Source organism: Ranitomeya variabilis, chromosome 3, assembly GCF_051348905.1.
Source record: "Ranitomeya variabilis isolate aRanVar5 chromosome 3, aRanVar5.hap1, whole genome shotgun sequence".
Lineage (NCBI taxonomy): Eukaryota > Metazoa > Chordata > Amphibia > Anura > Dendrobatidae > Ranitomeya > Ranitomeya variabilis.
In genome coordinates this window covers 472,122,083-472,137,514 of record NC_135234.1, presented here as the reverse complement: position 1 = coordinate 472,137,514, position 15,432 = coordinate 472,122,083, and the positions used below count along the sequence as shown (strand labels likewise).

The 15,432-nt window shown below is 46.2% G+C and overlaps 1 protein-coding gene across 8 annotated transcripts in view; it reads right to left on the bottom strand.

The window, feature by feature from the left end:
• The window catches only part of GK (glycerol kinase), a 105,928-nt gene extending 92,172 nt beyond the window's left edge, over positions 1–13,756 (bottom strand). For 2 of the 8 annotated variants that reach the window (XR_013223933.1, XM_077296681.1), the window contains exon 1: positions 13,494–13,676. Coding sequence is in view for 5 of the 8 variants with exons in the window: in XM_077296681.1 (XP_077152796.1) it covers positions 13,494–13,571 (78 nt within the window). In the remaining 3 variants the exon portion in view is untranslated. Of the gene's footprint in view, positions 1–13,493 lie in introns of all 8 variants that reach the window. The other 6 variants (XR_013223935.1, XR_013223934.1, XM_077296682.1 and 3 more) reach the window with 4 other exon arrangements.
• Between the last annotated feature and the right edge of the window lie 1,676 nt (positions 13,757–15,432).

Here is a 15,432-nt window from a genome sequence, read left to right as displayed (position 1 = left end):
TTCAAACAAAACGGTAAGTATCTCTGAGCTTCTATGTTATTTGCCATCACATAGTATAGGAAGCATACATCATATAGTCACATGCAGCAGATTGGTTGCACAATTATCGGTGACTAAAGTTTTATTCAACTGAATGAGGCTGATCTGGCTGCAAACACCCATTGTCATGAGGAGAGCTGTTGAAGTTTTGGCAATAAATCTGTCATATGTGAATGACAATTTAAAGTGAATTATCAGTAGAATCAACCCTCCTAAGCCATCCATATAGACATGTAGGGGATAGGAAGCTGAATTAAAGGATACCTCGATATCAGTGACCCAATGTCTTATTCTCAATAAATACATGGTGTTCTTAATATGTAAATGAGCTTTTCAGAACTATGTTGGGACACAGATCTCCCTGAGAGTCTGCCTGCATAGCTTATTTGAAATGAAAGGGGGGTTGTCAAGTAATGACTGACAGTCTGCCCTACATGCATCACCCTGGTTTAGCCCTTTTCCCTTAAAATAAGCTTTGTAGGCAGGTCCTCAAGGAGATCTATGTCCAGCCCATAGATCTTAACTGCTCATTTACATATTTAAAAAAATGTGGATTTCTCTGGAAGACGACATATGATCGCATATATTAATGTATCATTTTATTCCACTTACTATAACCTACATGCCCATATAGACGGCTTAGGACAGACTGTCAGAACAGCTGCACAAACTAAACTAAGGGAAACAGCCATGGATTTAGGGTCTCTCTACCTACATCACATTAGATAGCAAAAAACTTGCCGATAGATTCCATTTAAAAAATGCTATTATGTATTAAAAATGCATTCTTTGATGGAAACACAGGACCAAAGTAATTCACGATACAAGCAAAATGATATTAAGTGATTCGGCTATTAATAGTTATGGATGCAATGCCGGGACTGATATGACCGGGAATACATGGCCAAATATAAACCTCGTGAACAATTCTCACCAAGAGAACATCATTTTTTCCCTCTATATACTGCTCGTCCCCAAATCTACCAACATATTTACTTTTATTACAGTGGTTCTCTTACATATGTTGCAGCTAGACTTGGCATAGATGTGCCAAAAGACAGGTCAATAATAAGTGGTTGGAGAAATATGCAGTTTATCTATGGTCACACTGGGAAATTACTGCTTATGGGGTAGGGGGGGGGACTCTTTCTTAAAAATGATGACATATGTACAGTATTTGGCATATCCTCAAACTGAAAGGGCCAGAGCACAAGCAAAAACTGTGAAGGGGCAGTTATTTCCTTGATAAACAGCTTTCTCAGTGGAAAAGCAGTAGTTTCCCAGTTTGCCACCACCAATCATAAGTGTAAGGGTGTGTTTCCACGGTCAGGAAACGCTGTGAGTTTGACGCTGCGTAGAGCCGCGGCGTCCAGATGTTACAGCATAGTGGAGGGGATTTCATGAAATCCCGTTTCCACTATGCAGTAAAACACGCATGCGGCGGACCCGTGTAAACAGACATGCGGTGTATCTTTTCAGAACGCAGCATGTCTGTTTACAATACGGCAACGCTCCGTCGCCGCACCGTAAATTTCCTATAGACTATCATTAGATGTGGTAAAACCGCATCTAATGATTAGTCACATGCGTAATAACGGCGTAAATGCAGCTTACTACGCATGTCTACTAATTTTAATAAGGTCTTACCGGTCACACCGCCGGAAGTCCGCGTCCACTGCAGTTCTCGGGATAACTTCGCTTACTGTGAGAACTGCCGTGCACGTGACCGGGGGTTATCTCCGGTCACCCTAGGCTAGTTCATACGGTCAGCTGACCGCGAGTGCTAGAGTGTAGGTGATCACTGGAGAGTTATATCCAGTGGTCATCTACAAGCTCTGCTATGTCTGGATGTCAGGCATCCAGATGTTGTAGAGCTGGACTCGTTGTGACACTCATTATTAAAGACTGCATCGGACACAGGGAGTATACTGTTGGTTTATTTTTTATTGTTTTTCAGTAGATCGATGGCTTTGCTTGGATTACCAGTGTAATAAAGATGGCAAAACTGTGTGGTGTTTTATTTCATTAAAATTCTTCATTCTGCATGTGTGTGTTTTACTAACCCTTTGCCAACTATAGGATTAGTAATGGATAGGTGTCTTATTAATACCCCTCCATTACTAAGCCAGTTTAGTGTCACCTTATAATTCAAAGGTGACATTAACCCCATATGCCACCGCTACAGGGCAGTGGGAAGAGAGGCTAAGCGCCGGAATTGGCGCATCTTACAGATGCGCCATTTCTGGGGCAGCTGGGGGCTGGTATTTGTAGTCAGGGGGCCAATATTCACCGCCCCTCTCTAGGCTATGAATATCAGACCGCAGCTGTCTTTGTAGCTTTTCTAGCTATAAATTATATGGGGACCCCACATCATTTTTTTGGGGGTCCCCCTATTTTAATAGCCAGTAAAGGCTATACAGCTGGGGGCTGATATTCATAGCATGGAATGCTACATGGGTATTAACCCCTTCCCAGGATACAAACATCAGCCCCCCAGTCGCACCTCAATACCCGACACTGCTGCCAGCACTCAGACCGGAGCATTCAGCTGTATAGAAATACATGCAACTGCACAGTCCGGTCCCGAGTGCCGGGTATTGATGTGAGTTTCTCGCATTTGTGATCCCGGCCTAACTCTTTATGCACCATTTTATTATGCTTATTACTAAATATCAGGCTTGGTATTATCTATAGATAAATCTATCAATATATCTTTCTATTGATATAGCTATCTAGATAGAAAAAATAGGAACACCACCAAAAAAATTACCTTACTAAGTGAACACTTCCCTAACCAGCAGTCAAATGGCTTCTTAGATAATAAGCAAAAAAAAAGGGAAACAGCACAAGAAGATTAAAAATGGACATAGATAGATAGATATAGCTATAGATAGAGCTATCTATCATTTATCTGTGTAAACATTATTCTTCAATGGAGTATATAAAAGATTAGGTTGGGCAAGGAAATTACATCACAATTCTTTTTTTGTATATCTTTATTTAGCTTACAAAAACAGACACACACATCAGCATGAAGAAAACGCATCAAAAAACACAGGTGACCCGACAGTGACCTCAGATGCAGATTTTACCTGTGTCAAAACCTGAGCAAATACTGAGCCATTCCTGACCGTGAAAACATACCCTAAGGGCTCATTTCCACTGGCGAGAGACAAATCGGTCCGTAATCTGGACCGAAAAAAGGGATGTAGCGTATGCGAGTGTAATGCGAGTGCAATGCGATTTTTAATCGCTCCATCCGTTTTACATCCGTATGACATCCGTATGCAATCCGTTTTTTTTCTCTGCAACTATTTTTAGACAGTCATTTACAGGACCATGGACAGTGTTCTAGGCCACAGAATGGTGATGTATCCGTAAAAAACGGACGGAATACGGATGGTCCGTATTCCGTACGTTTTTTTTCTCGCACCCATTGACTTGCATTGGCGAGTCTCGTCCGAGACTCGCAGCAAATCGCAGCATGCTGCGATTTTTTTCTCAGTCCGATTTCGGCAGAGAAAAAAAATCCCAAATGAAAAGACACCTATTGAATAACATTGGTCAGAGTGCAATCCGATTTTTTATCGGATTGCACTCGTCCGTTTTCCTCGCCAGTGGAAATGAGCCCTAAGGCTATTTGCACATGTTGAGATGTAGATGATGTAGAAATTTCTGCACCATTTTGCCTCTGTTGGCAGGAAAAAAGCATGTGCATGCTCGAAAAGAATGTTCTAGTCCCTGCGCCTGAATGTCTCTCCGCTGTTCGACAGCCACAACACTTGCAGGGATTGTCTAACCAACAGGAAATTTCTGCATGTGTTGCGGATGTCGAACAGCGTTGAGACATGTAGGCGCGGGGGCTCAATTTTTTCTAAGACTCTCGGTTAGCACCTTATCAGAGCATGTTCACTCATCATGATAAGGCCTCAATACGCAGTGTCAGCCAAAACAGTCGATATCAGTGAGTTTGCCCAATGTTAGTATAGAGGGCTTATGACCCAGTTGTGCCACAAACGATAGTTCATTGGTTGGTGAAAGGGTCATGCAAACAATTGTTCGAATGCCAGCGATCGAGTGTGAAGGCCAAGCTTTATTTATTTTTTATTTTATTTATTTATTTTTTTTATACATGAGGACCTTCAGACTTCTTCACTAGTGATGATCAAGAACTGAAATGCTCAAGCGCTTGGTACTCGAATCTTGCACATCAGACGCTCAATGTCCGATGCTCAACTCGAGTAGTGAGCATAATGGAAGGGAGTGTGAAACTTGAGCATTTTTCCAGAGGACTGCCTCTCTCTCAAGATGTCCCTTGAGCTCACAGAGTCCGGCTGACAGAGGATCTCTGCACTCCCAGAAGGGGAATACTCCTCGTCAGTGAGGCTCAGATGATTAAAATAAGCTTCTTATGGGGACTCGGGCTCTCTAGCACCATGTGATACTCAGCACTGCTCGATAGTCAAGCACACTCGCCCATCACTATTCTTCACGGTACTATCTACATCAGATATATCTACTCGTCTCATCTTAGTTTTATCTAGACATCAATAAAATGTAGATACATCTAAAGCAACGGAGGTAACTAAAGATAATTCTGCAGTGGAAATATTTATGTGCTGTATTCATACTCAGATTACACAGTGAGTGCAAAAGTCCAAGGAATACAGCATAGAAGTGCAAGTAGTATACATATCAGGTGGACATTTCCACCATTATTACTAATCACATGAAAAAGGATTTAGCATGAACATGAAGGATCGACTACAGAGAGACTAGGATCTAATGATGACACTGACAGTCTATCACAAAAACTTCGTGCAGATAGAGGTGATTTTTGGCAAAGCACTTTGTGACTACATGCAAGTGCTTCTCGCTAAATTAGAATATCAAAAAATTTATTTATTTCAGTTCAATACAAAAAGTGAAACTCATTATATAGAGTTATTATAAACAGTGTTCTATTTCAAGTGTTTATTTCTGTTAATGTTGATGATTATGGCTTACAGCCAATGAAAACCCAAAAGTCATTATCTCAGTAAATTAGAATAATTTACAAAAAATAGAATTATTCTTACCGTTAATTCGGTTTCTAGTAACCCACCACGACAGCACACCTGGAGGATGTTACCCCTTTCCTAATAGGGACAGGAAATGACAAGAGGTTAAATAACCCCTCCCTCATCCTCCCCTCAGTGTTATTATAAAGGACCACAGGAGAATGAATGCTTCAAATTATATTTATTCTTTTCAGAACGTATATTAAGCAAAGGGAGGGATTACTCCTGCTGTCGTGGTGGGTTACTAGAAACCGAATTAACGGTAAGAATAATTCTATTTTCTCTAGTAACCCCCCACGACAGCACACCTGGAGCAGTACCCAAGAGTAATTTTTAGGGAGGGACTACAGCACTAAGGACTTTTTCTCCGAAGGCTAAGTCTTCTTTTGACATCAGGTCAAGCCTGTAATGTTTGGAGAACGTATGGACCGAGGACCATGTAGCCGCTCTGCAAATTTGCTCGATGGAAGCACTGGCTTTCTCGGCCCAGGAGACAGCTGTTGCTCTAGTAGAATGGGCTGTGAGCTTTCCTGGTGGTGGAAGGCCTTGAATTTGATAAGCCTCCAGGATTGCTCGTTTGATCCAATTTGCAATTGTGGATCTGGAAGTCTTCTTCCCTTTATTCTGGCCGAGAAGATGAATAAACAGATTTTGATCTTTTCTAAACTTCTCTGATGCATGAAGATAATAGAGTACCATTCTTCGAACATCCAAGGTATGGAAATGTTCCTCTTCCTCATTCTTTGGTTCTTGATAGAAAGATGGAAGAATTATCTCCTGCGATTTGTGGAAATCGGAGACTACCTTTGGGAGAAAGGATGGGTCTAATCGCAGGATAAGCCTGTCCTGAAGAATCTTCATGTAGGGCTCATTGATTGATAGGGCTTGTAGTTCACCCACTCTTCTGGCTGTTGTTATGGCTACCAGGAAGGTGGTTTTCCAAGCGAGTTTATCCATGGTTATGGAAGATAAGGGTTCAAACGGTGGCAGTGTAAGTCCTTTCAGGACTATATTCAGGTCCCAGGATGGAACTATATTTATGGGTCTTGGAGATATGCGGGATGCCGCCGTCATGAATCTTCTTACCCATCTATGTTCAGCTAAAGACTGGTCAAAATAAGAGCTCAAGGCTGCTACTTGTACCTTGAGGGTGCTGGGTCTGAGACCCTTCTCCAGCCCATCTTGTAGAAAATCCAGGATCTTGGCTAGGTTTGGCTTATCTGGGTTAGGTTGTTCAGGAGCACACCATGTGATGAACGTCTTCCAGATCTTATGGTAAATAGAATTAGTAACCGTTTTGCGGCTTTTTTGTAATGTTTTAATTACCCACTTTGATAGTCCTCTAGTTCTCAAAATTGAGAATTCAGAAGCCAGGCATTTAGGTGTAGCCTCTCGGGATCTGGATGCAGTATTGGCCCCTGGTAGAGAAGGTCTTTGACCGGTGGAAGTGCTATTGGCCCATCTATCTTTAGACTGATGAGGGCCCCGAACCAACCTCTTTTGGGCCAAAGTGGAGCCACTAGGATCACCTTGAGTTTTTCTGCCCTTATTTTCTGCAGGACTTTTGGTAGGACTGGCAATGGCGGGAAAGCGTATGCTAGCGTGAATGTCCATGGCTGGACCAATGCGTCCACAGCTAACCCCGGATTCATCGGATCTAGCGAGAAGAACTGGTCTACCTTTGTGTTCTGGCTGTTTGCGAACAAGTCCACTTCTGGCTGACCCCATCTTTTGACTAGTATCTGAAAGACTTCTGGGTTTAGGCTCCATTCTCCTGGATGGACTTCTGTTCTGCTCAAGAAGTCGGCTTGTACGTTTATCTCCCCTTTTATATGTAGGGCGGATATGGAGAGAACATGTTTTTCGGCCCACGAAAATATTCTTGCTGATATTGTCTTTAGATCTTCGTGTCTTGTACTTCCCTGGTGGCGAAGGTGGGCAACTGTTGTCATGTTGTCTGAGTATATTTTTATGTGGGAATTTTGTACAAGAATTACTGCTGCTTTGAGGACTTCTTCCAGTGCTTTTAGCTCTTTGAAATTTGAGGATTGTTGTGCTATTTCGGCTGACCAGAATCCCTGGAATATGTGCTGGTCTACCGTAGCTCCCCAACCTTTTCCACTGGCATCTACTGTTATGGTCACTGCTGGGACCTGCAACCAGGGAACTCCTCTTATTAGGTTCTCTTTTTGTAGCCACCATGTTAATGAGGACTTTACATGCGGTGGTATCCGGATCTTTTTGTCTAGAGAACCTGGGGATCCGTCCCAGCTTGACAGAATATATGTCTGAAGTATCCTGGTGTGGGCTTGAGCCCATGCCACCATCTGGATGCAAGATGTCATGGTACCTAGAACCGACATAGCCCATCTTAGAGATACACTCTTCTTGTCCCGTAATGTTCTTATCTTTGATGTAAGTAGGGACCGTTTTTGTTCGGGCAAGAAAGAGGTTTGTCTGTGGGAGTCTAATAAGACCCCTAAAAAGATCTTCGTTGTGGACGGAACCATATCCGATTTTTTGGGGTTTATTACCCAACCCAGGGATGACAGGATCTGGACTGTTGTTTGAAGATGTTCCTGTAGAATTGGAACCGTGGGGCCCACTACTAAGAGGTCGTCGAGGTATGGGATTATGCATATCTGTTGACTTCTGATGTACGCCATCACCTCAGACATGACCTTTGTAAAGATCCTTGGAGCTGCTGATAGTCCGAATGGGAGGGCATTGAACTGGAAGTGGTCTATAACTTCTCCTCTGGTGACTGCAAACCTTAGGAATTTCCGATAGGTTGGATGGACTGGGACGTGGTAATATGCGTCCTGTAAATCGATGGTTGCCATGACGAAGTCTTGCCCTATTAAGGGTACTGTTGATCTGATGGACTCCATTCTGAATCTTCTGTAGGTTACATATTGATTCAGCGGTTTCAGATTGATTATCATCCGATGGGTTCCGTTTGGTTTCCTTATCAGAAATAGGCTGGAATAATGGCCCTTGTTTCTTTCGTCTTTTGGGACTGGGGAGATCACATTGTTGATTAAGAGATCTTCTATCCCAGTTATCAGGGTGGACTGTAGCTTCGGTGTTGATAACGTTGTAGTTTTCATTCTTTTTTGGGGGTATGATGTAAACTCTATTTTCATCCCCTCTTTGACCAATTTTAAGGTCCACTGATCCACCCCGATCTTTTGCCAGACTGGGAGGAAGTTCGAAATCCGACCCCCCACTATGACGGCGTCATTGCTTTCTCTGGTTTTGGGGTTGTGAAAGAAAAAGATTCCTGTCTTTCCCTCCTTTCGGATAGCTCCAGCGACCTGTCTTACTCTTTCCTCTGTATTGAGGGGTATGCTCCTGCTGAGCGCGGAAGGGTTTTTTCCTAGGGTTTCTAGGTTCTGGTAAGGTCTTTTTCTTGTCTGAAGCCTTTTCCAAAAGATCATCCAAGGCTGGTCCAAACATATACTTTCCTTTAAAAGGAATGGAACACAGCCTCATTTTGGAAGTCATATCCCCAGACCAGGATCTTAGCCAGAGTGCACTCCTTACTGAGTTTGACAGTGCGGATGATCTCGCCGTCACTCTCACGGATTCTGCAGAGGCATCTGCTAAAAAGCCTGTTGCTTTCTGGAAGATAGGCAAGGAGGCCAGAATATCTTCTCTCGGAGTACCTGAGAACAAGTGCTCCTCTAGCTGCCCCAGCCAGCGATGCATCGATCTAGCTACGCAAGTGGATACTGAATTGATGCTCAGTAAAGATGCTGACGTTTCCCACGACTTCCTTAGTAGTCCGTCCATCTTGCGTTCCAGAGGGTCTCTCAGTTGGGAGGCATCCTCGAATGGTAGCGTGGTCTTTTTGGCTACTCTGGCAATCTGGAAGTCCACTTTTGGGACTTCTGACCAGCATGACGCTGTTTCGGCATCTACAGGAAATCTTTCTTTAATTTCTGCTGGAGTCGTCAGCTTCTTTTCTGGGGATTCCCACTCGTCCAGAACTAAATCTCGGATGTTTTGGTGAATAGGAAACACCTGACGCTTCCTAGAACGAAGTCCTCCAAACATCTCTTCTTGCACCGACTGGGCCGTCTTTTCTTCCTCAACCTCCATAGTTTTCCTTACAGCCGTAAGGAGTTCTTCCATATCAGATGAAGAGAAGTAGTATCTCTCTTGCTGGACAGTTTCAGAGTCCAAGGATAATTCACCCTCCTCTGGGGGTTCGTCCGACGTCTCTCCCTGAGAGTCCTCCTGCTCTTCCTCCTGTGGATTAAGTTTTCTTTTCTTAGCCTCAGGAGGGGCACTAGGAGATGGTGTAGGTTGGGAAAGAGTGGCTAGAGATGTTTTAATCTCCTGCTGGATTAAGGTTTTAATCTCTTCTATCAGGGATGGCCGTTCCTCGCTGATAATTTTGTCTGTGCATTCTTTGCACAATGATTTCTTATATGAAGAGGACAGCTTCTTCATACAGACTGCGCATTTGCGGGTCATTTTTGTTTTGCTTCCTGATGTGGGTTCCTTGTCCCCCTAAAAAGGAAGGGGAGAAGGAATCATAAGACTACAACCCACATCAGGGAATGGACACCCGGGGCCAGATTACTCACTGGGGCCGGGATGGTGCTGTGTTCTGCAGGTGCAGAGCGCGAGGAAGCAGACATCTCCATAGTCTTCACCACACAGTGGTCCTACCTGCGATGTCTTCCTGTCCAGGGCCTGAATATATAGGCGACCGGACGCAGCACCTGTCCTCCTGCATGAGGACCTCCTCCTCCGGTGTCCGGAAGTACGTGGGGGGAGAACGCCGACGTCTTCCATGCTATCTGCCTAGCGTTCCTGGCTGGAACGCACGAGGAACTTCCTGATTCAGAGAAGCCGGCCGGCGTCTGACGTCATATCCGGCCGCCGGCTTCAGACCGGAAGTACCTACACGCGCGCGTGGTACGGAGGAGGAGAAGGGCTGGAGAGCTCCGAGAGGCCTCCAGCCGAAGAACGCCCCAGACCTTACCCGCAGGTGCGGAATGGCGGCGGTGAGGAGTCCCGAGTCAGAGGAGACGGGAGCAGCAGCGACAGGGAATGGACGTAAGTCTGATCCCAGCTGCCCGGCCAAATTATCTGTATACCCCCCGGTGACCGCTGCCGGCACAGTGCACCTGGGATGACCTCTTCATCCCTAGTAGGGACAGGAAAGAACACTGAGGGGAGGATGAGGGAGGGGTTATTTAACCTCTTGTCATTTCCTGTCCCTATTAGGAAAGGGGTAACATCCTCCAGGTGTGCTGTCGTGGGGGGTTACTAGAGAAAAAACACCTGTAAATGCTTCCTTAGCATTTAAAAAGGTCCCTTAGTATGTCCAGAAGGCAGTCATTGACACACTCCACAAGGAGGGTAAGACACTAAAGGTCATTGCAAAAGAAGCTGGCTGTTCACAGAGTGCTATATCCAAGCATATTAACGGAAAGTTGAGTGGAAGGAAAAAGTGTGGTAGAAAAAGGTGCAAAAGCAACTGGGATAACCGCAGCCTTGAAAGGATTGTTAAGAAAAGGCCATTCCAAAATTTGGGGCGATTCACAAGGAGTGGACTGCAAGGAGTCGTTGCTTCAAGAGCCACCACACACAGACGTATCCAGGAAATGGGCTACAAGTGTCGCATTCCTTGTGTCAAGCCACTCATGACCAATAAACCACACCAGAAGCGTCTTACCTGGGCCAAGAAGAAAAAGAACTGGACTGTTGCTCAGTGGTCCAAGGTGTTGTTTTCAGATGAAAGCATATTTTGCATTTGGAAATCAAGGTCCCAGAGTCTGGAAGAAGAGTGTAGAGACACACAATCCAAGCTGCTTGAGGTCTAGTGTGAAGTTTCCACAATCAGTGATGGTTTGGGGAGCCATGCCATCTGCTGGTGTAGGTCCACTGTGTTATATCAAGACCAGAGTCAGCGCAGCGATCAACCAGGAAATTTTAAACCACTTCATGTTTTCCTTGGCCGACAACTTTTTTGGAGATGGAAATGTCATTCTCCAGCAGGACTTGGCACCTGTCCGTACTGTCAAAAGTACCAATACCTGGTTTATAAACAACAGTATCACTGTGCTTGATTGGCCAGCAAACTCGCCTGACCTTAACCCCATAGAGAAACTATGGCGTATTGTCAAGAGGAAGATGAGAGACACCAGACCCAACAATGCAGACGAGCTGAAGGCTGCTATCAAAGCAACCTGGGCTTCCATAACACCTCAGCAGTGCCACAGACTGATCGCCCCCATGCCACGTCGCATTGATGCAGTAATTGATACAAAAGGAGCCCTGACCCAGTATTGAGTGCATTTACTGAACATACATTTCAGTAGGCCAACATTTCGGATTTTAAATTCATTTTTCAAGCTGGTGTTATAAAGTATTCTAATTTACTGAGATAATGACTTTTGGGTTTTCATTGGCTGCAAGAACTCCCCAAATACTATGGAGGTAATTCCTTAATACTAACCTGAAAAACTCAATTGGCACAAGGAGAAAAAAAAAATAATTATTATATATATACATACACACATACATTTCATTAGTTAACGTAGTATGGCAACGTTAAAACAACAAAAAAAACAGCCTAAGGAGAAAAGCTGACCGTTTGATCCTCTGATGTAATTATTATATGTAAGATAAAGTATATGTAGTTATTTCTTACTCGTACAAATTGTGTCGTGCACATCCATTCCATTTTGTGCATCTAGGACGCTTTCATTATTCTACTTGGTGAAACAGTTTCTTTATTGGTACGGGAGCAACTAGGAAAATGGCCAGTTTGGGAGAACCCGATTACTCAGAGGGAGACAAGATGACTCCAGTCTTAGAGTCTCCATATTGTCTGGCCTCAGTGTACGGCTAATCTGGTGGAGACACAGCAGTAACCGCACCACTGATATACGGCCCTGGCTGGACACTTATGGCTCCCAGTCTGCCCACATTACTCAGCTGCATGGGCAGCGCTGACAGCAGAGAAAGGAAACGCAGCTTGGCAGCATCACGCCTTGCTGTTCCCCTTCTCAGTCGGAGTCATTAACAAGATTTTTCTTAAAGAAAAAAAAATGATACAGGAAACCTCAGTAGATGACATCCAAATGGTGGGACTTCAGGTAAAATAAATAGCTGCAATCTACAAGGCAGGAATGGTGGACGTGTGGTGTTTTATATGAAGAACGTACAGACTAGGGGTGGAAGAAGGGCGATTCCAGCAGCTAAACAGGAAAGTGTTCTTTACAGTTAGAGCAGTCACTGGGGAATGCCGACCACAAGAGGTAGTAATGGCAGACACTGTAACAGCTTTTATAAGAGGGCTGGATAATTTCCTCAGTACACATAACATTGGGGGTTATAGCTAGATTAGTGGCAAAATCTACAATTGGTGGAGAAAGTCTTAGTTCAACCTATGTAAGTAATAGCCTTCACTGTAAGGACATTACTGCAGCAGTATGAAGGTGCTCGGGTGGGGTGTAAGGCACAGACTATATAACACTGTGCATCCCCCACACCTCCCCGTGGCCATTGCCCCGCGCACCTCCCCGTGGCCATTGCCCCCCGCACCTCCCCGTGGCCATTGCCCACCCCCCACCTCCCCGTGGCCATTGCCCACCCCCCACCTCACCGTGGCCATTGCCCCCCGCACCTCCCCGTGGCCATTGCCCACCCCCCACCTCCCCGTGGCCATTGCCCACCCCCCACCTCCCCGTGGCCATTGCCCCCCGCACCTCCCCGTGGCCATTGCCCCCCGCACCTCCCCGTGGCCATTAACCACCCCCCACCTCCCCGTGGCCATTGCCCACCCCCCACCTCCCCGTGGCCATTGCCCACCCCCCACCTCCCCGTGGCCATTGCCCACCCCCACCTCCCCGTGGCCATTGCCCACCCCCACCTCCCCGTGGCCATTGCCCACCCCCCACCTCCCCGTGGCCATTGCCCACCCCCACCTCCCCGTGGCCATTGCCCACCCCCCACCTCCCCGTGGCCATTGCCCACCCCCCACCTCACCGTGGCCATTGCCCACCCCCCACCTCACCGTGGCCATTGCCCACCCCCCACCTCACCGTGGCCATTGCCCTCTGCATTACATTGCCATTTGCAGTCTCTAATTAAAGGGACAGATCAGCATTTATTCCTCCCACCATCGCCCTCAGTACAGGGACCACACATGACCCCTCCTCCTGTCACACGATGTGACCGTTCTGGATGGCAGGACCCCCGCACCCCGGCCAGACACGTAGCCCAAGTCACGGTGGTCTCAGGACAGCTGTGCCCCCCGCCTGCTCTATATCACACAGCCGTGCAGCAGGGACAGCCGAGCCCACCCCCACCGTAGCCGCCGGTGTCACATGTGCACAATGGAAGGGACCGGCACTGTCAGAGACCTCTTACCAAGAAGCGGGTGGATCCGGTGCCCTGGTCAATGGCCCCCACTAGCGGCCCTAGGACCAGTCTGTTGGTGGCTGCCATGCTCCGCTCCGCACTGTGTGGCCTCTCCCAGCTCTAATGCACGCTGCCCGGCACACACATAGCCATGCCACACCGGCCGTGACGTCACGGGGCGCTGACCGAGCTGCACCAATCACAGGCTGGGGGTGTGCGGCGTGACGTCACTGACCTTCCTGCCGCTTGTCACCGCCGCTCTGTACACGCCTGGCTGCTCGTACGTTACGTCACGCCGCTAGGGAGGGAGGGTGACCTTGTGTTGCGGGGCAGCGTGCTGGGTGCCCAGGTCTCGTGTGTGGGGGTCGCGCACCACCTGTCCGGGCAGGGAAGGAATGTCATACAGGGCGCGTGAACTGGTCTGGCCGGTTCCAGTGGAGTGAGTGGCACAAGTGTGCGTGTCTGGTGACATTACATGGGCATGTTTCCCGCGGCTGGCAGCAGCCTCACAGATGGCACTCCTCCAGTCACGTGATTCTGCTCAGCTGGCAGCTGCGGTCAGACCTAGCTATGGGCAGATGGGTGCGCTGGGCACAGCAGCCTGGAGCAGTGGTCTGTGTGAGAAGTCTGTACAGGATGCCATGCAGGGCTGTGGGCGGGGACCGACACTGGGAAACCGCTGGCACCTGCAGCAAGTGAGGAGCATCAAATGCGAGCTGCGCTGTGATTGGTTGCCAGTTCGGTTAGACCCTGCATACATTTCATACTAGACTCTTTTCTACTAACTTTAGGCAATGTTCACATAGAAAAGCCCAACTCCTGCAAAACCACGTCCTCTTAACCCCTTCACTCCCGAGGCTGTTTTGCACCTTCCTGACCAGGCCATGTTTTACAATTCTGACCAGTGTCACCGTTTTGTGGTTATAGCTCTGGAACGCTTCAAGGGATCCCGGTGACTCTGAGATTATTTGCTCTTGACATATTGTACTTCATGGTGGGGGTAACATTTCTTAGATATGACTTGCATTTATTTGTGAAAAAAATGAAAATCTTGCAATTTTCAAACTAAATTTTTATGCCCTTAAATCAGAGAGTTATGTCACATAAAATAGATGGGGCTTGTTTTGTTAGGAAGGTATAAGGGTTAAACGTTGACCAGCGACTTCTCATTTTTCCAACAAAATTTATAAAACCATTTTTTTAGGGACTACATCACATTTGAACTAACTTTGAGGGGCTGATATGACAGAAAATACCCAAAAGTGACACCATTATAAAAACTGCACCCATCAAGGTGCTAAAAAGCCACATTCAAGAAATGTACTAACCCTTCAGGTGCTCCATGGAAATTTTTGGAACGTGGAAACAAAAAAATGAGCATTTATCTTTTTTTCACAAAAATATTAATTAGACTCAAATTTGTTTTATTTTCGCAAGGGTAACAGCAAAAACTGGACCCCAAAATTTGTTTTGCAATTTCTCCTTAGCATGACGAAACCCAACATGTGGGGGAAAACCATTGTTTGGGCGCACGGCAGAGCTTGGAAGGGAAGGAGCGCCATTTGACTTTTCAAATGTAACATTTTCTGGCATACCGTATATACTTGTGTATAAGCCTAGATTTTCAGCACATTTTGTGTGCTGAAAACACCCCCCCTCAGCTTATACACGAGTAGTGTTGAGCATTCCGATACCGCAAGTATCGGGTATCGGCCGATACTTGCGGGTATCGGAATTCCGATACCGAGATCCGATACTTTTGTGGTATCGGGAATCAGTATCGGGATTAATATCAATGTGTAAAAGAAAGAATTAAAATAAAAAATAGGGATATACTCACCTCTCCAGCAGCCCCTGGACTTTACCGCCGTAACCGGGAGCCGTTGTACCTAAGAATGCGCGCTTGAAAGACCTTAGGTGACGTCACTGCTTTGTGATTGGTCGCGTA